Source organism: Sciurus carolinensis, chromosome 14, assembly GCF_902686445.1.
Source record: "Sciurus carolinensis chromosome 14, mSciCar1.2, whole genome shotgun sequence".
In the NCBI taxonomy this organism is placed as follows: Eukaryota; Metazoa; Chordata; class Mammalia; order Rodentia; family Sciuridae; genus Sciurus; species Sciurus carolinensis.
The window spans coordinates 5,384,372-5,408,158 of NC_062226.1; the positions used below are offsets into that span (position 1 = coordinate 5,384,372).

General features: G+C 54.2%; 1 protein-coding gene across 1 annotated transcript; it reads right to left on the minus strand.

Moving 5' to 3' along the window:
* Window positions 1–6,496: 6,496 nt before the first annotated feature.
* On the minus strand, window positions 6,497–19,908 carry Prdm12 (PR/SET domain 12). The gene is made up of 5 exons (XM_047523738.1): window positions 19,686–19,908; window positions 17,791–17,981; window positions 16,201–16,356; window positions 8,243–8,354; window positions 6,497–6,909 (listed from the first exon to the last, which is right to left on the minus strand). The coding sequence occupies exons 1-5, from the start codon at window positions 19,906–19,908 to the stop codon at window positions 6,497–6,499; spliced, it is 1,095 nt and encodes a 364-aa protein (XP_047379694.1).
* Between the last annotated feature and the right edge of the window lie 3,879 nt (window positions 19,909–23,787).

Genomic DNA, 23,787 nt, shown 5'->3' on the forward strand with positions numbered 1-23,787 from the left:
AAAACTCCCTCTGAACCCAAAGCCCATTGCATAAACCAATCCTAGTGGCCCCAATGGTCTGCATTACAGCCACCGTGGGTGTTCATTCCAGCCACCGCCTACACCCCAAACAGCGCTCCCGATCCCTCTCACTGTGCTGTGCTTTCCTAACAACCTCTTCTGAGTGCACTGGCTTACTCTAACATTTTTTTGGGGGGATGGAGGGGAGACCATTTAAGAAAGTCGGCAAAACCCTGCAAGGCAGGTATATCAGGTAGGGAGAGTAACCTTCGCTCGCGTTTACTCAAACAGCAAATGGGAGCGCTTTCCGTGCTCAGGGCACTGTTCTAAAGATTCAGCATAGAAAGACAGGGGCCCGTGGCTTTATCTTCGGCTCCTAATAGGAACTTTCCTCTAGTTCCTTCTCCTGGCCTCCTACTATCCTCTGCCTTCCCTTTCCCCGCAAGGTTTACAGCAAACTGAATTTCAACCTCAGGGAATTAGGATAATTCTCTCCAGGGACTCTAGAGGATTAAATGAAATAGCTTGCATCAGCCACACACTTCCACTCTGTGGTCAGGAAATCAGGTAAATCAAGTGCATTATGTCCTGAAGATTCATCAGACCAATAAATCTCCATAAGAATAGCATTTCGTTCACCTAAGCAAGGCTCACAACTACACTTGTGAAGAAAGCCAACCCTGCCAGGCAGTGGAAGACATAAATGCTAGAGCTCCATAATAGGTCTCTGAGTAAGTGGGCAGACACATCATCTCTCTGCCTGCCTGGAAGAAGACACTGGAGCCAAGAAAGTGCAAGAACCACCCATCTGTTGCGCCTGGCTATGGCCATAAGAGGGCGATGGTGTCCTTTGAACCAGCATAGCCCTGGCGGCACAGCCCAGGCAACACCTAGAGTGAGGGGTGTAATCCTGGAATCATCCCAGGGAGAGATATAACCTTAGCCCCACCCACGGCACTCACATTCCTGACCCTATCATAGGGCACCTTGATAGGCATTGTGGATACCTATTCACCCAGGAAGCAGTGGAGGTCCCAAAAGGACTAGAATTCACGTAGTGGATGGCAGTAAGGTTGACGCTTGTTCCAGCTGCTGCTGTGTACCCCCAGAGCCTGCACCTTTACCACACATATCCCGAGTGCCTTGCTGGTCCTTCCTTGAGTGCTTCACAAACAGGGGGCCATGTATTCCTCACAGCTGGCCCATCTAGGAGGCGCACCTTGCTATTCTTGATGATTGTTTGGGGCCCCCGAGTTCCTAAAACAGACCAGCAGCTAGAACTAGAATCCAAGACTCAGGTTTCCCCTGACAGCTCCACCAAGCAGAGGAGTGGGCCCCAGAAAAAGCTGAACTACCTTGGGTGGTTTGTGAAGCATACGGATTTCTGAGGCCAGATTCAGACATTGAGCCTCTTCAAAGGTAAGGCTGGGAAGTCGGTGGGTGAGTTTCAACCCCCTTGCTATTTCAGTGGCAGGGGGAGGTCCAACAACCACCAGCTCCTCCCACATCTGTATGTCTCCAGAAGCTGATCTCAGTCATCTTCCCCAGGACAACTCTAACAACCTCCACTCTTACCTCCCTATTTTTACATTAAACACACACACACACACACACACACACACACACACACACACACCATAGCAACCAGAGGGAGTTTTTAAAACAGATCACATTAAATCACTTCCCTGCTTAAAACACTTCTGGCAACTTCCCTTTACACTAAGAATAAAGTCCAAACTCATCACTGAGGCCCCTGCCTGTCTCTGACTCCACTCTCCTCCTGACCCTTGCCATTACTCACTGGGCTGCAGCCAGACCCACTGGCCTCCCCTCGGTCCCTTGAAAACCACACTCATCGCCACCCCGGGATTAGTTTGCTTTTGGCCCTTTCAGCCCAGAGTCTCCTTTTCCAGGCCTTTGATGGTCGACACCTTCGATCTCGCGCACACCTTGTTCACATATTCCCTCCCCACAGAAGCTGTCCCTGGCTTCCTTATCTGGAAAACTCTCCAATCCCTTCTTGATCCTGTTTTATTTCTCATCACTGAATGTTCTTGTTTACTTGTTTGTTTATTGCAATCTCCCCGCATCAGAAACAGGGACCATTTCTGAAACCAGGACTTAGACTATTTGGTTCAAAAGGTGTCAGCCTTAAGTATCACATCTGTCATAGAGAGAGCAACCATAAAATATTTGTTGGAAAAATAAGATATTTTAAGAAAACATGTTTGCTTATTTATTTGCTCATCTGTCTGTCTCCTCCACAGAGCCCCATGAATACCCAGACTTGGTCTATTTGGTCGCTGACCAGTCCCCTGAACTGTACTTGATACATGATAGACCCTTGTATTAACCATGCCTTTGATTTTTCATATACTGACGCTTTCACCTCTGGGGACCTTGCTGACCCTGCAGGGACTGTCCCTTTCAGGGCTAACCACTTGCTAGGGATGGTGAAGACTCACCCTAGAACATGTCTTTCCCATACAGCCCATCAGTGCAAAACCCACATCCTCAACACCTCCTTTCTTGGGCTCTCTCACTTGGGGCCACTAGCCATCTGCCCCAATCACCCAGGGCCAGGTCCCAGATAGCTGGGACAGCCTCTTTGCCCTGGAGCTTGCAGAAATCATCCAAACTAGCTAATTCTGGGCCTGCTTATCTTGCCACACCCATTTCTTCCCACAGAAGGCACAAGGAAGACTCTTGCCCACATTCTTCCCTGGCTACCTCTGCCTCCTGACCAGCCCCAGGGCTTCCCCTGTGGACCTGTGTGTCCTGTCTCCTGTTTCCAGGGACCCGTGGGTTGTAACCAAGTCCTTCTTTCAGGACAGTCATTTTCATGCCTGCCTTTTTATGATAACTAATTGAAACAAATCCTGGAGACCCTTAAAACAGCCTTCAATAAATCTTTGTTGAATGAATGAATAAACTTATTCAACAGACATTTGCTGGACACCCACTATGTGCTGTGGGGTCACGGAGCTGGGTCAGCTACTACTGCAGTCATCAAGGTGTCAAGATATTCAGAGAGGGGAAAGGAAGTTGGGAGGTAGAGGGCAGGCAGAAAAGCTGCTACGACCCTTCTCACTCACCAAGGACAGCATCGTATTAGCAACAGCTCCCATTTATTATTTACTATGTGGAGAGCTTGGAGTCGTGTACTTTATTCATTTATATACATTACGCTGTTTTAATTCTTATGATATCCTTATGAGTTGTCATCCCACCTTCCATCTGAGAAAGCCTGAGGCACAGAGATGTTATTTGACTTGCCCAAGGTCACATGGTTAATGAATGGTAGGGCAGAGTTTCAAACTCACACCTTTGGCCTCTATTTAGAATCTTCTGTTGCTAGAGGTCCTAAACCATGCAATAAGGCAAGAAAAAGAAATGAAGGCATTCTGAAGGGAAGGAAAGCAGCAAAGCATGTTTGCTTCTTAATTCACTGACAATATGGTCATGTACAAAGTCCTAAGGAATATATAAAGTGTTGTGATAAGTGACTTTTGCCAGATTGGAAGATACTGCATCCTTGGGGGACATACCAAAGGCCCTTTGGACTGAATCCTCAGACTGGACAGAAGGTGTTGTGGACTGATGGCTTCTGGAGTTAAACACCAGAAACCCTGCTCTGCCATTCAGTGACTGAGGGCCAGGACTCATGATTTACTCCCCCATGTCTCAATTTTCTCTACTTCAAATGGCCATTAAATAAAAGAGCATCCAGGAAAAAGTTGTGGAGCATTAGTGCATGGGAATACGGAATACATGTTTTAAACCCTGTGCACAGAAATTGCTTCAAAGATTTGTCAGGAGGCGGGAGTGCTGCACTCCAGAGGGGGCTTAAGGCTTCTGCTGGAAATGCAAGCTAAGGCCAAGGCAGGCTCTTCCGCACAACCCTCCTTCCCGCTTGAAGACTCCTCAGGACCACGGTTCGCAGCTTCTCATTCCGTGTCCCTAACACAATTCCTAGCACACATAGCAGTACACTTCTGTGCAGGCAGGTCAGTCAGCACCCCTGAGGACTAAGGCTGCAATTATGGCAGATTGTCACCAGGTGGGTCCTGGGTCCTGAGTGTGGCCCCTGTGATCTGATAGCTGTGACTTCATGGGACAGAATTATCTGTAGAGAACAAATTAGATTTTTATTCAAAGGGTCCACTGTATTCTCTGCCGTCTGACTCTTGCAGGCCCTTCTTCTGGACATCAGCATTACTCGCTGGGAGACCCATATGTGGGCCAAGAGGGTATTTAATTCCACTTCACCCATCAACATCCAGAGGAAAGGGGACTAAGAACACATAAGCTTTGATCAAGGAAACGAGAGACCTGGGTGGGTACTGAAGTGGAAGGAGGGTAATACAGGGCCACCAGAGGCGTTGGAATCCTTATAGTGAAGGAGAGGCAAGATTTGGGAGGTAGGAGGAGAACCAAGGGTGACTTCTGCTGCTGAGCCTCAGGAGCAAACCCATGATGGGGACCCGCCTGTGGGTTTCTCTGCCTGTGCCCCTCCACCAGGATGCAGGATTAATCTCCCAAAGCATGAGAATTTGGGGCATACCCACCTGAACTTTCAAACAGGGATGGCCTCTGTGTGTGCTAGTGTGAATTCCCAAGTGTCTGCAGGTATCTGCAGCTATTCAGAAAGTGCACAGCTGAATGAGGAAGCAGAGAGGCACTTCTGTGGGAGCTTGGGCACCCAGTGGTTGGAAGGGTGTCACACACTGGAGCATAGCTGTACACTCACACTCCCCAGCCTCTGCAACTCTTCCTGACCAAAAGTCCTGGAGAGAAGAGCCAGACCTGGCCCTCTATTGTCCATGAAGCTTCTCGGACCTACCTGCTCCTTGGTCTTCTTTTAGGTGGCTCTGGAAATGAGTGCCCAGGGCATGTGGAAAGTCTAGGCATTGGGAGGGCACTCGATGGTCATTTTGGTCCACCCCCACTGGTTCTTTGAACCCCTTCAATTTGGTCATAAAAAGTTTTTAAAAATAAGTAAAGTTTTGGGGGAAATAAGTAAGGCACTGATAGGGGAGTCAGTTGGAAGCCAAGTGAAATCTGCTAGGTGCCTTCTATGAATTCCAGATGTGCACTGGGGCCCTTCTCTTTGGGCTCTGCCCGCAGTGTGATACTAAGGGCACAGTGGTAGAGTCAGTCCCAGTAAGTGAAACGACTCTCACCAACCCCCTTTCCAGCTTCTGAGTACTTTCTGTGTTTCCTTCTCATGCAGACAAAAGTATTCACCCACTCGGATGCCAGGTGATAAATGTTCCAAGTAATTTTTATTTTAGAATACAAGAGAGGTACAAATGTATTTACAGTTGTACATATACAATCAAATAATATATATCACAGTTTTGTAAATATCATTTTAAGATAAATATTTACAAAGTTAAAGTGACCATTTTCTGGAATTAGGACACGGTTTCTTGAAAACTCTATACACTTTATACTTTTTATTAATATTATTATAGTTTTTTCATTTTACAAAATCCCCTACGGGAATTCTGCAAGGTGTGAGACGACACCAGAGGGCGCCCACGGCCGGAGCTGGAGAAGACGCGGGCAGGGGGCAGGGGAAGTGTGGGTAGGTGGGGCGCAACCCCCCCACCCCACCCCGGGATCCGTCGCAGCTCGGAACTGCTTCCCAGGCAGAGACCCAGCCTCCAGGGCAGCAGCGCAATCTTGCCTTGCTCTTGCTGGAAGGTGCGCGAAAGGGTAAAAATGTGGGTACCTCTCCCTTCCCAAGCTTTACGTCAGAGCTGAACGGGAGGCTCGTCCAACTCCCTCATTTTACATATGGGGAAACTGAGGCCCAAAGAGGGGCAGGGTCTTGTCCCGAAGGCCCTACAGTGAATTCATAGTGTCCGCACTCCCATTCAGCCTGGCACACTGCGAAGTATTCGTGCCTCATGCCTCCCCAGGAGTCAGGCCTGGGGATAAGGTGGACTAAAGGAAAGAAGGGCCCAGAAATCTCAGATTTCTCCGGTCTCCGCTGGCTGCCCCTGGGCCCCCATAGCTCCCAACTCTCAAGGTTTGTGTCTTTGCCTCCGGACACCCCAGGACCCGGATCCCAGGAGGCCGAGATGGTCGCTCTCCCTCCACTCTGAAGCACGGAGCTCTCTGTGGGGTTGGTGGGAGCTTCGGGCCCTCGGAGACTTTTGGTCCCCTCTCCTGACACCCACCAATGCAATGCCCGCTAGGGCTGACCGCAGGAGAGAGACTCCAGGGTGAGGCGGGGCGCGGCGACACCTCCAAAGAGGAGGCGCGCCAAGCAACCATACCAGTTGGGAGGCCTGGAAAAGGGATGTCGCCCTCACGTCCTCATCGAGAAACTGGGCGAAGAGTGTTCCGGGGATCGTTTCTGGGGCGCAGCTACGGCACGGATGTGTCCGCGGCGGCGCGCGGCGAGGGGGTCAAGTCTGCAGAGCGGGAGGCCCGCCCGGCGGGGGCCCCGGGGTGCGCGGGGACGGCGCGGGCGCGGGCGCGGCGCTCACAGCACCATGGCCGGCAGGTGGTGCGCGGCTGCGGCGGCGGCTGCGGCGGCGAGCGCGGGCGCGTGCGCGTGCGGCGCAGGCAGCGCGGGCGAGTGCGCCTGCAACGCCGCGCTGGGCGGCCGGTGGCGCGCGCTCTTCTGGTGGGCACGCAGGCCGGCCAGCTGCGAGTAGGCGCTCTGGCACACCTGGCACTTGTAGGGGCGCTCGCCCGTGTGCAGGCGCACGTGGTTGCGCAGCGTGGACGACTGGCTGAAGCGGCGGTTGCAGAAGCGGCACACGAAGGGCTTGTCCAGCGTGTGGATGCGCATGTGCGAGCGCAGGTTGCTGCGCGAGTTGAAGCCGCGGTGGCAGATGACACAGCGCATGCGGCCCGCGGTGCCCGCAGCCGAGTCCGCCGGGTGGAAGTCCTCTGGCCGCGCGAGCGGGGCGCGGGTCCGACGGGGCGGGCGGGGAGGGGAGAGGAGAGAAGCAGCCCCGTTAGAACCCGCGCCCGCCCCTGCCCTGCGCTCCCCGCGTGCTCCCCAGCCACGGCCCGCGCCTCCGATGCAGCATGGGTCGGGACGGATGGAGCCCTGCGCTGCGGACCGACGAAGGGCCAGCAAAGGACCTGGCTTTTGTCAAATAGGAGCTGGATATCAGATCATGCTGGGAGACCAGGCTGACTTAGCGACTCAGCCTCACTAAACCTCAACTTACTCATCCCTAATATGGGAACCTGGTACTGTCTCTACAGCTAGGCGGGATTTCCTGAAATGAGCAGGAAAACTGATGTCTATTAAGTTTTCTCTGTGCTAAGCCCTTTACCTGCCTCAGCTCATGTATGACCTGTTCATAGTAGGCCGTCCATAAAGGGTAGCAACTATGCCACACCCCACCAAAAAAAATCTTTCATTTATTCATCTCACAAATATTTGCTGAGTGCCCTCTGTACCCATGAACTGCTCCTCAGTTTTGCCACCCTGAAATGGAAGTAGTAATAGCGTTCCCCCATTAAGTTGGTGGTAAGGATCAGAAATGAATGTTTGTAAAACATTAGCTGCAGAACAATTGTTCCATAAACAGTAGTTCATGAGCCTTAGGTTCGTCGTCTAAAATTAGGGACGATCAGATTTCACAAGAGTTTTGTAAGGCCCCAGTGGAATGATGCTCATCAGAGATTTTCATTTCTGACCCAAGGAAACCGGGGCTAGTCCAAAGCTTGGCACAACATAAATCTCAAGCAAATGATCTCTATTGTGATGAGCAGTGACCCCAGACACAGGCTGTTTGCCCTCATTCCAGCAATTCATACTGAGCAGCTACTCCGTTCCCGGCCCTGGACAAGGAACCAGGCAGGACAGGACATGTGCAGGGTTGGAAGGGAACTTAGAGAGCTCCTTGCCCACCTTTTCTTTACAGATGAGGAGAATGAAGCACACAGCCATTCCCAAGGTTGAACAGCAGAACTAGAACTCAGTACAGGCTCCTGCTGCCCTGTCAATTGCTCCTGCCACATCCCATTGCTTCTCTGGGGGTCTCCTGCACAGACTACCTGTTCTGGTCAGAAGCAAGAGGACTGTGTTCTACCCATACTTGGACCATGGTGGGCACTCCAGGGGCATCAGCCTCGTTAGATCAGCAGATCCCATCTGTTTGATGCTGGTGGAGGTTAAGCCAGTTCCCGGAAAGCTCCCTGCCCCCTCCCCCGCGATGTGAGGTGTTCTGATGGTCTTTGTCTCTGTGGTCCCGTGGGGAATACCTACCATGCTTGTTCTTTTTCTGCTCCTCCTCCAGCCCTGGCACACCTGGGATGCCCAGGAAGGTGTTGTGCGAGTTTCCATACCACACCAACAACTCCTGATCCGGAGGGATCATCTGCAGGGATGGAGGTGAGAGGTCAGAGAAGCAGCAGATGGGGGGTGGGAGGCAGGGGTCTCTAAACATCCCCTCACAGCCAGGAAATGTGCATCCAGTCTCAGCCTGAGAAAGCCACACCTGCGTCCATGTCCACTGATCTGCCCCAGCAAGCTGCACAGATTTGGCAGGTCCCAGGACATGGGGCCACTCTGCTCCCCTCTCCCTGCCCAATCCTCCTGGACATCTCTGTTGTAACTCCACCACACCAGAGCGTTCAAGCTAACAGCAACAGAAGCCTCACGGCAAGCAGAAGTAATGGAAGATGGAAGCCAGAAAACTTCATTTCTTATCCACGGAAACCAAAGTTGGCCAGCCCAGGGCTGCAGGAGTAAGCCAGATGTTTTGGAGGAGGAGTGTGGGCTGGAGGGCCCCTGTGGTGCTTGGTTACACCCTGCCTGATAATGTTCTGGAAACATCTCTAATCCCAAGCACTCACAGTACCATACCACACGTACTTCCCCAGCCCAGCACAGGGCCCTGCATGATTCCATGCACTTGGCAGATGCTAAAAAAGAAACTCTCAGGTTGACAAACGCCTCCACTGCAGGAAATACTGGGGTACATACAACCTTACACAACCTTATTTCAGCATGTCCTAGGTCCATGACCAAGAACCCCACGACTGATGATAATAGGACTCAGCTGCTCCCGGGGGAGGACCTGCACCAGGAAGATGACTGTTAGTCAGCCACAGTGACCAGCCAGGGAAGCCAGGAGGCCTGCTCCTGAGTCAGCACACGGTACATCCCAAGGGGCCCTCTTGGCCTTTGGTGAAAGCCAGTTACCTTTCCCGAGTGGTGAACCTTCAGCCCCTTTAGGCCAGACACACAAGAGGAGGGCAGCCCATCACTCTCCTCAGGACTGGTCCCAGAAATGCTGGCTGCAGCACCTGCCCTGGGATTCCCTATTGAGGTGCCCAGGGAAACCCAGATGCCCCCAGGCAACAGCTGTGTTGTTCTCCTGCCTGGTCCTCTTCTAGTTGAAGCACAAAAATGTCACCTGAAGTTCCACATAGGGGTGTCTGAAGTCCCCCTTGGTCTTCATGGCCCGGGAGCAGGCCCCCTCCTCTTCTGTCTGGGTCTAGCTCCAGAGCCCTGCCACACTCAGACCATCACTGCAAGCTCTGTGCTTGACCTTGAAAGGGGAGAGCCAGGAGAGGAGGAGTGGGGGCAGGGAGGCATAAGGGCCTTGGCAACTGTCATCCTCCTGAGACTCAGCCCAGGGTCACTATGCCCCTTCCCACTCAACCCGTGACCCGCAGGGTTCCCTGCCCATGACCAGTGAGTGACAAGACACCAGCAGACAGCACCACACCAACTGTGGTTGCTTGGATTTAAATGTGGAAAAGCCCAGTGTTGAACCTGAGGGAAATTAGGCAGTGCTTCAAAGGAAGCCAGCAGATTAAAATTTGGCACCACAGCCAGAGTCCCTATGGCCTCTCTGGTCATGGCCACTGTCCAAGAGACCAGAGGGTCAGATTTGGAGGCCCCTGATGGAAAAAGAACAAGAAAGGAAGAGGTTTTTGAACCCCTCAGAAAAGTGGATGATAGACCCCAAATGATGAAGATACTTTGTGTAAGAAGCTACTCTACAGGATGCGTAGATGGGCTCTAGGTCCCTGGGTCCCTGCATGACATCAGGCAAGTCACTCTGCCTTTCTAAGTTTGTCTTCTAAAATGAGGGTGTCAGGGAACACAGGCCTTAGGTCCTCCAGCCCTATGACTCTGGTAGTAAGTCGCCTCCAACATTGTCCCACCCCCCGGCTTTGACTCTCAGCGGAAACCAGACCCCACTGCCTCACGGTTCCTCCAGTCAGCCCCTCAGACCACCTGCAGCACCCTCCAGAGACAACACTCCGCTGGACTTGGGCTCAGCCCTGGAGCCAGGCCTGGCGGGGTCCACTTGGGCTCCCCACCTGCTAGGTAAGTGATCTTGGGCAGGTAGCTTCATGTCGTGGGGTATCAGTTTCCTCAACTGTAAAATAGGGACAGTCATGTTGCCCAGTCTCCCTGCGTGGTTGCTGGGGCAACAGAGCCACTCACAATAAAGCTCTGCACAATGAAGACATGGGAGGGCCAGTTATTATTTCCTCTGGCTGGCCAGTCTCAGAGAGGCTGGCAGTGATCTGGCACGTCCAGTCCCTACAGTAGTGCCTCCAGAGCCTGCAGCATGGCATGGGGCTGTTGGCACAGTGAAAGCCCAGGGTAACTGGGGACTTTGCTTTCCATGTGCCCAAATGCCCTAAGAACACCAGTGCCCCCCCACCAGTGCCTTGGTCCCTGGCTCCATCTCCCAGGGTGAGAAGCCCATCCTCCAACGAGTGACATAGTACCTCCAGACCTAGGATCTGGGGATCACTTACTAAGCTGACACTGGCCTTTCCGTTTTAATTGAAAATAAAGACTGTTATTAAAAGCAAAATAAATGTAATAATAATGACAATGGAATGATGAATGAAGATCAGAGCCAGAACGTCTTGACCAAATCCTCATTTTTTTTTCAGCACTGGGAATTGAACCCAGGAGTACCTACTCATGTGAGCGACATCCCTAGCACAACCCACCCCCACCTTTCTTTTTTCCTTTCTTCTTCTTCTTCTCCTCCTTCTTTTTTCTTTTAGCTTCATTTACCTTCAATTTTTTTTTTTTTGGAGGAATAGTTTGTACTATTGTTAGATAAAATTTTACTTGCTAAAAACCATATAATCCTCATATTTAGGAAAGTAAGCATGTTGACAAGGGAATTTGGCCCTTTAAAAGAGTAAAACAACAACAACCAAAACAACTACCTCCAAAACCCAAGAATACTATTTAAGTGACATAGTTTAACTTGTGAAGTCATTTTTGTATGTTTCTTAATGGAAGGATAAATTCTATTTCTAACTAAAATAGAGGTTATGTAGTCAGGACCTTCTCAGATACTGATTTAAAACCATTTTGTAAAATGGGAAGGAAAATATATGTTTCCCACTTTCTATGAAAGTATTAGTAAATATTTTATATCCTAATCAATTTTGGGGGGAGTACATTAAAAAACAGGGTCTTGCTGTTTCCCAGGCTGGTCTTGAGCTTGCAATCCTCCTGTGTTAGTCTCCCAATTCACTGGGATGACAGGCATGCCCCATAGTGCTCAGTTCAAGTGTTGAGTGTTCTTATTCAAAATTGTTTGGATTATTATTTTTAAAATAAGCACTTCAATGGTGACTGTTGTAATATAAGGTGACTCATGTGTTTACTAGGATATTTTTAATGTACTAAAATTAATTTTACTCATTAACTTAACAATTAAAAGCACATGGGCATAAATGTATAAGTGTACAACAGGATAGATACAAAAAGGAACTCCCACTCTGGATGCCCAGCCGCTGCCGCTGGTTCTCTAGGCATCTTTCCCCAGAAGGATTTGTTATGAAAAAATGCTGATTTGAGGTTGGAGCAGAGAAGCATCTTGGGACAGAGTGACTTCACTTTTACTTGATTCATCTGATTTTTTAAAAAGCAATGAGCACATATTTCTTACACACACACACACAACAAAACAACAATTTTAAAAGAAGGAAAATCTATTACAAAGAACCTACAGGAACTGAGCAAGACACATATTTCCAGGTAACGGCAAGATATCTGTGGAGAATTGGGGGAGGGGGAGGCAGCCCCATCTGCACAGAGAAGGGGACAAGGGGCTCCTCTGCCCTTCAGAGCCCTGGACCCTGCCTCTGGGCTCCAACTGCTTCCAGGTATCCTGTGGTCCAACAAACTCCTGTGATCAAGCCCAGGGGGTCGTGGAACCTGCAGCTTCTCTGAGGAGCTGGAACCACAGTCCAGAGGCCTTCGGTATCCTGCCAACCTACTGTCTAAGTGCAGGGAGGGCCCGTGGGTCCCTGTAGACCCCTGTGAGTGCTGTCACTGCTCACAGGCTGGTCCAGGTCAGGTTCTGCACTGGGGCTCAGAGAACCAGAACCAGCTGCTCATTCGTCTTTCTGGGAAGCAGAGATTGGCTCAGACACACCATGAATAAAACAATCCCCAAAAGAACCAGTTCTTGTGCCATAAAAATCCAACATCGACAAAACTTTTGGGGAACTATCTGCACCCAAATCTTTTTTTGATAAATTCTAAGACCTCTCAGCCCGTTCTCAGGAACCTTCCCGATCAGTTCAGTTCTATCCTGCTCCACTTTCTGCATTTTTATCTTAAATTGTTTTCCTAATACAAATTCATGACACACCATTGAACATGCTCCCAGGAGGCTCCGAGGCCCTCCCCTTCCCCGCATGGGCAGAAGCCCTGGCGTACAAGGATCTCAGTGTCATCTGGCCGAACATCAATTTCCATTGTACACAGATGTCCTGACACACCAATTAATAGAGTTCCAGCAAATAGATATTGGCCAGGGAGGCCACACGGCCAGGCAACCAAACACTCCATCTCTGCAGCCAGAGAGCCCCGGTTCAAATCACAGCACAGCCGTCGCCATCATCTCCAAACCTTAGTTTCATGTCAGTAAAATGGGGAGAGTGGGCTGGGGTATATCTCAGTGGTAGAGTGCTTGGTTAGCACGGGCAAGACCCTGGGTTTGATCCCTAGTACTGCAAAATAAATGAAAAGAAATAAAACGAAATGAAACCGGGGTGGTAACAGCCCTTCGCAGAGATGAGCAGATTCTATTTTTAAAAAGTGCATGGCTGGGGAGTAGCTCAGGAGCTAAGACCTTTTAAAAAGGACTTCGCACAGTGCCAGCACATGGAAAATGCTCCACAGATGGTAACATTATTAGTGATGCTAACTATTACTAATCAGAGCAATTTAAGTGCACCCACCAATGAGCAAGGTCAAAAGGAAAATGGTATTTGTCCCCATAGAGCCAAGAAAAGAGAGATGGGGTTCTAGGAGGAAATTAAAAGATCAGCTGCCTGAGATGAGAAGGAAAATGGCAGAAGAAAAAAACCTACATTTCAGGACACATTAATTTGTCAAAAAGTAGGGAGGGAAAAGACCCAGAATTTTCTTCCCAGTGACAAAATCCAAAATGGTTACAACTTATTCCTAAATCCTTTCCTAGTGCTGACTTTTGAGGTTAGTCTTGCTTGTTGAGTCAATGGTCTTGTTCTGGAAGAATGGGATTCCTGGGGGTACCTCTTTTGACTTGATCCCCATCACCTATAGAAAGACATTCAATATTTAGTACCCCTTGCTATGTGCTGGGCACTTTCTAGAAAGGCCCTTTTAGGCACCTGAGGCTGGGGTAAGTTTCTATAACTGAAGTAAGCCAAGGGGGTGGCCAGGAAGGGATAATGTGGGAGTAGATCCAGTCAGATGCAAGATTTTCCCACAGATTCACCTGCGCTTGGAAACCCCACGGCCTTTGTCTCCTTTTGGAGGGCTGTGACTTTGTGTTGAGAAAGTTTTAGCATAGCAATAATATATTCTGCTTATTGAATAAAGATGTCCTTCCCTTTTTTGGCAAGTAGCGGGTTACTGTTATGAAATATAAATAGCACTTCTGAGTGGCAGAAAGATTAAGAAAACAGATCACAGCAAAGGTCCCTCTCCTTGGCTAACCCCCCACATGCACAGAACAAACAGCCGATTTATTCCAGAGACGTCTGGGGAGTGGCCCGAGTGAGCAGCAATGTGTCTGGTGTAGCTCAGAAAGGCAGCGTGAGCTCCGCACCTCAGCCCTGCCCGGGTGGTGGTCATGTGTGTCCCAACACACAATTCATCTGGTAGACAATTTGACAAAATGGTTTGAGGAAATTGCTACTGTGAAAAAAGTGGCCAACTTCACTCATGAAAAGTAATTTGGGGGCATTCTCTATTTCCTTGTCCCTCACTCAAACAGTTCCTTCTTCTGAGCAGGCTCTCTGACTCTAAAGCATTAACAGCCACGTCAGAGGAATCTCTCTGTAGCATACATATCGTACATCTGAATATATCCATCTTATCCTGCATCGACTTAAATTTCTGGTTAAATGTAGATGAACTTTCCCCTGTCATATGAATTCCAATCCCTCCCTGGAGACATTGCCAGCCACTTAGTCCCCGGACTCTGCGTTCCCGTATAAACATTTATTCACGTGTCCAGGCCCCGTCTGAATCTCCTGCTTCTGCATGGCAACGTGAGAGTCAGGCCCCCCACGTCTGCACCAGCCGGGAGTCCTCTTGCCAAAATGGCACAGGCACTGCTGGCTAGTCTCCTGGGTTCACAAGCATGTGTCTGCATGGGAGGGGCGGGATGACTGTACCCTCTGTTGTCGTTCGTGGCTGGGAGACAGGAGATGGTGGCAGTATATTTGAGTAAGAGAGAGCCTTGAGAGGGGGTGATCACTAGGAGGATACACTCTGCAAAAGTGGGGTTCAGCTGCTCCTGATGCCAAGGCTAGAAGGTAGTGGCCCAGCAGGATGGTCACAGGGGCAACCCGGCCCTGCCTCAGCCTCTCTGGGCCTCCCAGGCCACCCCCGTCACCCTGGCTCTCAGGGCTCCGTGGAGGACCCGCTCATCTTTCTTTACCCTCCACTTCCGGGTCCTCTGGGGTCACCCCTCAGCTGGAACCCAGTTCCTGGTCACACCAGGCCCAGGCAAAGGCTGTCCTGCTATCATCCTTGGGAGAGTCCCCGGGATTGGTTATTCAGGGGCAATGAGTCCAGAAAATACTGGGCCTGAGTGCCCTGGGCATCCTTTAAAAAAACTTGAGGCTCTGAGTCCCAGGGAGCAAAGGAAGGAGGATTAAAGGGAAGTCTTTCTCTGGTTCTTCCAGACCACTTTGAAAACTCAGCCAAGCCTCAGCCCTATCCCAAGGGGCCTTGCTTGCCTCTCACGTGGGAACAGAAGCATGAGGTGCAGAGAAGAGTCGGAGGACAACCCCACTCTGCCACATAGTACTCAGGCACATCCCGCACTCGGGGCCAGACAGCCAAATTCCCCACCAGGGACACTGAGCTGGGAGAATGCCCGGCGCAACCCACCTCGGCGGCTACCCTTCCGCCTGCTCTGCCATAAGCATTGCTGCTCCCCACCCTCGAGCCCTGAGCTTTCCTGCCTCTGCCAAGCGTCTCCCACTGCCAGGAGTACCTCCTTTCCCATCCTCCTCCTGACTTTCCCAGGTGCTGCCCCTGGCTTAGCCCTCGCCCCCCTCAGACGCCCCCAGAACACCATGGGAAGCAGCATCTGTCCATCTGCCACCTTCTTCGCTTCTCTGGAAAGGCTCACGGCACAGTCATTAGTGCTGCCATTTCCCCCAGAGTCCCTGCGAGAGCCCCCAGCTCTGCCTGCCACCAAGTGAGACCTGGTTTCTGTGTCTGTAAACTCTACTAATCTCAAGTCTCCCGGCAGGGTCATGTGAGGATTAGACGTGATAATGCATATCCAGCGTCTGGGAGAAGCCTGACACAGCGAGCTATTGCTGACACTAGAGTCATGATCCACTGTCATCATCGCCCCGTGCATGCAGGAGGAGGGGCGATGCACATCCCCCCTCCCACCCAAAGGCATTGCCTGCCTTCCCCTCTGGATCTTGCTCTCTGTAGCTCTGTGACTCCTGAAGCCCAGCGCACCTCCACCGATTCCCAAGACCTCACTATTGAGATCATTGGGACATTCATAACATTCAAATCGCTATTCTTTCTGATTTGCAGCAAAAAGCCCCCCATCAGAATACGCTCTTGAAGACCATGATGCATGAACTTCAGTCCTCCAGCCAGGTGGGACCAGCTGGGCCTGTGTTGATGCCCCTCAGTCCTCTGTGGTCTCAGGAGGCAACCGCCTGGCACTCCCCCACAGGGTCCCTACACTACAGTACACACACCTCGATGGCCTTGTAGAAGATGCTGGTGCCGATCTGGACCACCTCCAGGTTCTGCTCCTGCTCGTTCCGGGCACACTTGATGTAGGTCATCCAGCTACGATGGTCCTCCTGGCTGGCATCAATGAAGTAGCGCACTGTGCCATCCTCATTGAATACCTGGGCACAGGTGAAGTGGGGAGCAGGTGAGGCAGAGCTGTGCCACACGTGTGGTTTGTGGTCAAGGACAAACCCTAGGCCAGTATATGCACGCACGCTCTCCACTCTTACAGTGGCCCCAGGAAGTGGATAAAGCAGACATCAGCTTGTTTCCAGCTGAGGAAAGGGAGGCGAGGGCACAGTGATTTGCCTGAGTCTCGCTGGCTAGAAGTGGTCAACATGGATTCAGTCTCCAGGGCTCTACGGGCTGACCACGACATGCTCCTGCTGCCAGGCGCACCCCACCCCCAGAAAAAAGGGGGTCTCCAAGATATCATTCCAAGGGCTCTCCTGGGGACGTGGAGGTACTCCCCAGAGCATTGGCCAGGACCTTGGAGGAGGACACAGGAGCCTGGAGGGGAAGGCTGGCTCACTGTGGCACTGGCCTGGCCTCAGCCTTTTTGTGGGAGCTGCCAAGAGCGCTCGGAGGTCAAACTACACCTCGGTTTTCTGACGTGGCAACAACTGGAAAAGATAAGCACCGGCCCAGGACTCAAGAGGAAAGGAGTTAAGTGAGGAGAGGTCTCTGGGTCACGCCTTTCTCCTGCTCTTCCTCCTGCTCCTGTGACCAGCTACGGGATTGCCACATTGGGCTCCTCCAGGATCTGCCAGTTGGGCTTTCGGGGAGCCGCAGGGGAGGGAAGGAGTGCACCATTTCTACCAGGTAAGGGTCCCAGGAAGAGGCATCACTGCAGGAGGGGCTTTGTCCTAAGGGCGGCCGTCCCTGCATCTAGCACTGTGAGGGTGGGGTAGGGTCAGGAGGACTGCAATGGAAGCCTCTCTGAGCCTCAGTTGCCTTCAGTAAAATGGAGATAATAACTCACAGGGCTGATGAGATACTCCACCAACTGCTGGCTGGGGATTCAGACCCTGACTCAATGCCAACCAGCGATGATCATTTTGGATGTTGTTCTGCCTGGAGAGGGGAAGCCCAGTCTCAAGAAATAGGGACTTCCACCATTCTCTGTTCCAGACACACCTTGCCCCAGGCCTGGGCTGGCCTTGAGGGTCTTCCCTTGCTACTTCTGTAGCCAGAGAAAGAATGTGGTGGTGGGGAGGTCCTCCCAGGCCTCAGGACCCTGGGTGAGCCGCATGGATCCATCTCAGCGCTCTGGCCTGTGAAATGGAGCCAACGTCCTGGAGCTCCCGGCTAGCCAGGAAGGAGGGTGAGATTTTTTCCCGACCATGGCCTACCCAGGACGGTGCCAGGGACCGACCTCCAAGAGGAGAAAGCTTCTTGTACACGGGGGTTTTAAAGTCCTCTTCAGGGGCCTCCCGCCTGCCAGCGACCTCAGCTCCCAGCAAGAACACTGGCGGCAGCGGGGTCAAACGCTAGGTTCCTAACAGTGGACAGCGACCTTGCCTACCGCTGGCCCTCTACCCCTCCACTCTTACCTCCCACATCAGGTTGTTGTTCTTGCAGATATCCACGTGCTCTGGGGCGATGACGCGGCCGGTGAAGGGGCCCATCTCGGTGCCGGCTTTGATCCACGTCTTGGAGAAGATGCCGAGGCCCTCTCCGGGGATGGAACTCTGGGCGATGATCACCTCCACCGGGAGCACCAGGCTGGACAGTTTCTGCACCTCTGCAGCCGGATGCAGGGGAATCTGGTCAAAGCCTTCGCAGGGGAGGCCCAGCCCTTCCAGGCTGAGGACCCCAGTCCCGGACCTGCCCAACCCGGCCAACCCAAGCCGCGGCAACTGCGGAGAAATCTCTCCAGTGATGGAGGAGTGGGCAGAGCAGAGGCTCGGCGATCCGTCTCCTCTGCTTGCAACCCAGGATCCTCCGTGCCCTCGAAAGCAACTGGTGCGTTGGGGTTCGTTTCTAGGAGAGGATTTTAGTCTCCACTTATTCTCAGAACATTTCCTACTCGGAAAGGTTTCAGAACTACTGTGCCGACTGCAGAGCTCGGATCTACAGACGGGAAAACCGAGGCCTAGTCCCTCGAAGAGTTAACGACCAATCCGGAACTCTCGCCGGGTCCTGCTCCAGGCGTTGCCGCCGGTCAGTTCGCGCTCAGTGCGCGTAACCCGCGGAGCAGCCCAGACGTGGTCAGCACTGAGGACAGATCTCCAAGACCGCAGAAGCGCAAAAGAAACGGCGGCAGCGAGGGGCTGGGCTGGGCTCTAGCTGTGTGACCCCGAGCAAGCCTGGGCCCCTCCCTGCTCCCAGGCTCCAGGGTGCCTGGGAGGGCGGCGCCCGGCCCAGGCGGGCTCTGAAGTCACCTCTTCGGGCAGGGAAGAGCCGGCGGCCCCCAACCTCCTGAGGGTCCCCCTGTCGGGCCTCTGCGGCTGGGATGGGAGCGGAGAGGCACACAGGGGCGGCCTCCATGTCTTACAAGGTTCCCCTCTAAGCTACCTGGGAAAATACCCGGAGAGCGGACCGGCTGAAAGGGGGGGTTAAACGGTGTCCATTGCGGCGCGGCTGGCAATTTGTCACGCTGTTAAAGTGATCGCATTCATTCGGCTCCATTCGAAAGAAATTGCTAATTCTAAATTCATTAGCCCTGGAAGAATGCTGTAGCAGTAAATTGTAGCTCAATGCGGAGGGGACTTGTTTAAAAGGGGCCGAGGAATTCCCCTTACAAAAAGGGGGGATTAGATGGTTGACATAGCGTGAATGGAAGTGGAATTAGTCTTCACGGTAAATTAAGAGAGGAACAGAAATCGTAAAGGGGGAAGAGAGGGCGACGCGCAGAGATGCCAGCGCCGGGGAAAGATATTGTTTGTGGGTTGATGAATGAGGAATAAGAACTTGAGACATCTTAAAGAAAAGAAACTTTTCTCGCTCTCTTTCTCTCGCTCTCTGCGGCTTTTTCTCCCGGCCCGCCCGCCCTCCTCCCCCTCCCGGGCCCCCGCTGCCTTTTAAAGTTCTTGGTTTAAGTGGGAACTTTCGGGGGTCAAGCCCAAGTTAACTAAATGAATTTAAAACCCCTTCTTTTTGAGTCAACTGCTATTACACGCCTAGTAAGGCTTTAAATGCCGGGAACCCGCCTGCTCAAGGCGGAGGGTGGGGTGAGGAGAGAAGGGCAGGGGAGCGCCCGGAGCGGTGGGGCCTGTCGGCTGGGATTCGGTCCTTGAGAGCGCCGGGCTCTGGACTGACCCCAGCCCCGCCCTGGCGTCGCTGCTCGAGCCCTGGTTTGACCAGGGGAAACTAAGTGGCGGCAGCACCCAGGTTGTTCCAGCTGCCACCAGGTTCGCTATCCCCACTGTCTTCCCGGATTGGCCATCCTGGGAATTGGGAGTCCCCCGGAGGAGGGCACAGGACTAGCATCGACGGCTGGACTCACCTCCAGAGAAGGACTGCGCCAGGACTTCAGCAGTGAAGGCCGTCTTGGGGCTGGCATGGTGGCTCTTGTCCTCCAGGAGCTGTTCGCCCAGCACGTTACGCCATCGGCCGTAGAGGAAACTGTGCAGGATGTCGGAGGTGATGACCTCGGCCAGTGCCAGCCCTGGTGCTTTCAGCCCCGTCTTGAGCACCAGGGCCTCGGCCGGGAGCACGGAGCCCATCATGGGCGGCCCGGGGCTCGCCGGCGCCGGTGAAGGGCAGTCGGACAGATGCGCGGAGGTGGGCGGTGGAGAGGGGAGCAGAGGAAAGAACTGAGATGGAGAAGGAGAAGGAAGAGGGGCAGGGGGAGGATGTGGAGGAGGAGGACGCAGGAGGGAGTGGGTGGCGAGGGGGTGGCTGGGAGGAAAGTGAACGAGGGGGAGACAGGCAGAGAGGCAGAGAGATAGAGAAATCTGCAGAGATGGCAGAGGCGGTGCGGAGGGCTGGAGAGACGCGGGTGGAGGGAGAGGCGGGTGCTGGGGGTGCGGGGTAGGCGGGAGGGATAGATGCAGAGAAATGCTGGCGAGGGGTTCTCGGACGCGCGCTCGCCTCTCGCACACCCAGCCAGGACCGTCTTCCCCTTGGCAAAATCTCAGAGCCTTTATAGGAGCCGCAGTGACCCTCCTAATTGGTTATTAATGACCCCCTGACGTCGGAGGACAGACTTGTTGTACCCGGCCTGGCTCTGAGGAGCTTTCGCCGCGAGAGCGCGAGGGGCGGGGGCTCGAGGGCTGCTCCGAACTGTTCCCTCCGCATCTCCCTCCCCTCCGGGTCCTGCTCCCCCTCCTCTTCCTCCTCCTCTCCCCGTGGGAAGCGCCGGGCCGGGAGGGAGGCTCAGCCCTCAGGGAGCGGAGGAGGGGTAGGAGCAGGGGAGGGGACGCGGCGAGGCTCTCAGGGACTCCAGGGACTGGACAGGACAGGAGGGGACGCACGGCCTCGGCCCCGCGGGCCCAGCGCTCACCTCCTGTCCAGGCAAGATCCCTGCGCGCCATCCCGCCCCGGCCTTCACCTTCCCTCCGCTACCCTTCCCTTGCGGCTCAGCCAGCACTGCGCTCCCCTACCTGGCCAGGACCCGGGCTTCGCCTTTCTCCCAGACCCTGTACTCCGCGGGGCTCCATGCCCCAGGCTGCAATAGTCGCCTGGCAGCCCGCAGCTCCTACTCGGACCGCGCTGATCTGCGCACACCGCGCTGCATAAGGCTGCGTTTCGCTTCAAACGGGCCGGCCGTACCAACTGCCCTGCGAGGTGCGCGCAGCCGGGTACAAAACATCCCCGACACTGAGGGCTGCCGGGCCGGGCCCTTGCTGCCGTCGGGGCTGGGTTCCTGCCCTAGAAGGGCTAGGTTGGGGATCTGGAACGGTAAACCAAAATTCATACTGGCTGCCAGTTGCTTGCAAAAGGCTTTCCTGTGGGATACCAGGAGTCCCAAAGGGGTTCCTGGACTAATCTCGGGTGGGAATCGCAGTGCCTCCGAGCGAACGCCCTCTGAAGCCTCCAGCAGCCCGGCGACGGTTGCCGGCTTCGCTGGCGACTCCAGCCTCTCGGGCTACCTCCTAGGGAAGCCGACTGCGTTCTTTCTCCCTCTTGCCTCCTAGCTCTTTCTCCTCGGCCCACTCCATTTTTCCGTCCTCCCTTCCCCCTCTCCTACTTCACCCACTCGTAGACTTTCTAGCTCCATGGTTCTGTGGTACTTTGGATCACCTCTCCTGAAACCGGAGTTACTGAGCCCAAACCGAGGTGGGAAAGCCACAGCTTCTTGTAGGCTCGGTGCCTCTGGGGTTAGCCTCAATCCCCCAGCCCAGCTCCAGACACCTCCTGATGGTGTTTGGGGGGACGCTAGGAACATCTCCCACAACTGCCAAAGCCCTTGACCCTACCCACCTGTGAAGGCTCATTTCAGATGCTGCTGAGGAAAGTGTTCCGCACCCTCCCGGCTAGTTTGGTCTCATGGATAGGTCTCTACTGGACATGACCGACAGCTCAGGCCTTCTTTGAAATCTGGGCACCTGGCTGTACTCCCATAAGCAAGGCCCCATCTCCATACCCTTTGGAAAAGAACCCGGCTGGGCCGTGACAAATCTGCCTCACACCTGGCAGCCATGGATCCCAGGACCATACACTCCGGTTTTGGTCAGTGGTCTCTGACATCTCCAGTCCTGCCTGGGAATGCAGAGCAAGGAAGGTGACCAGTCTTCAGACCCTGCACCCAGATCCACTCCACCCTGGCGTCCAGGGCAGGGTGCACCAGGCAGAAAGCAGAACCATCGGGCTGGGCGCCAGCAGAGGGCAGCCCTGCGGAGGAGCAATGGAAGCCGGCAAGGTAGGGCCCCAGAACCTCCACTCCCTTCCAGATGCCGCCAGCAGGACTCGCTAGCTCACTCCTGAGGGCTCAAGTCTGAGGGGGTGATGGGAATCCGATGGTCCATGACAAGGAAACCTGACGGGCGCATGGGCCTTGGCTTCTACCAGACTAAATGGAGAGGAGAATGCGCCTGAGGAGAGGAGATTAGGCAGGGAGAAGTGCCACCAAACCGTTCTCGGCTCCCAAGCCCAAATACCCACCCCAAGAGCTGCAGACCAAAGGCTGTGCGTTCTCTCTCTAGGCTTCGGTGTTCCTGTCTGTGTAATGGTTTGGGCTGGACTTTGTGAACTGAGGTTTCTTCCCACCTTGTTTCTCTTTGGATCGGGTCACTTCCCCTCCCCTAAATCCTGAGGAGTTTTGACAATTCCCATGACGCTCCCCACTGAGAAAAGCCCTCGGTCTCTGTGCATCCTTCCATTCTGTGGGACAGTATTTGGGTCCTAGACCCCAACTTTAGGGTCAGAAGGTGCAAGGACCCAGGGCTCCGCAGTGGCTAGGGAGCCCCATTCCCTTACTCTCCTCGGAATCAGCGAACCTGGCGGTGAGGGAGGGCCAGGAGCAAGGGTCAGAACAACTTTCCAGCAGGCATGCCGGGTCTCCGCCGCGCTTTCGCATTTTGAGTTTCTGGCCTAAGAGTACATCCACCCGGGCGCCCCCAGAAAGGGAGCTCCTAGCTCGGGGTCCACTGGGATTGGGGCGCAAGACCCCTGAGGTCGCAGCTCCCTGCGTGGGGATGTGGAGGGGAGAAAACGCATGTTCCAGTTGTTCCAGCGAATGAGCCGCCCAGGCGCAGTGTGTGCCCGCGCTGAAGACCCCTCCCTTGGGCCGGCCGGCCGGAGCTCGCAGGCGCCCCCCACCCTCGCGCCCACCGGCCGCCGCCCTGCGATCTCTTTAATATTCATGGGCGTTAATAGAGAGGCCCCCAGTATATCGGTCCATTGTGGGCGGCTCGTAGGGCTTGAATAGGCCTCGGCCCCCTTTCTTCGGCACGGCTTCCCGAGGGGCCGGGCCAGGAGTGAATGGCCCCGCTTCCCGCTCCGAGCCCCCTCCCCCTTTCAGGGAGAACATCTTTATCCCCGCCGCCGCCGCCGCCGCCCGGCCCCGGTCCCGGCTCCGAGCGGAACGAATCAATCGGCCGCGGCTCTTCGGAGGTCATCCTCACCGCCCGGTTCCCCTTCCCCACGAGCCCACGGGAGTGGAGAGAGGGAGGCAGAGGCAGGCCGAGAGACCCAGGGACTGAGGGACACCCGGGAGCGGGTGTGGAAACGAGCCGGGGCGACCAAAAGGGATGGCGGGGCTCAGGGCCCCGCAGTTGTCCGGCGCCCGCTAATTTCTACTTGTTGCTTAGCGCAGGGAGGAGTGCCGAGGGGACCGGCCGGTGGCCCTAGTTCAGAGATGCGTCCTGCCTCCCGTAGAGGCCCCAGCGCGCACCCATTCAGGCCGGGCCTCAGCCCACGAGACCCAGAGCGCGGGGAGCAGCCCGAGGACCCCAGTCTCGGCAGATCAGCCGGCGGGGCACTTTGGTTCTGGTCGGCTCAGCCCCGCACGCACGCTTCAGTGGACGTCTGGAGGGGAGGCCCGGTTCCCGGCTCCTGCGCCCGCGCAGGGCGACCGGGCCGGGTGCGGGGGCTGGGGCGCGCGAGGCGACCAGGCTGGGCCAAAGCGCACGGATCCCGCCCCTACCGCCCGCCGGCCTTGGGAG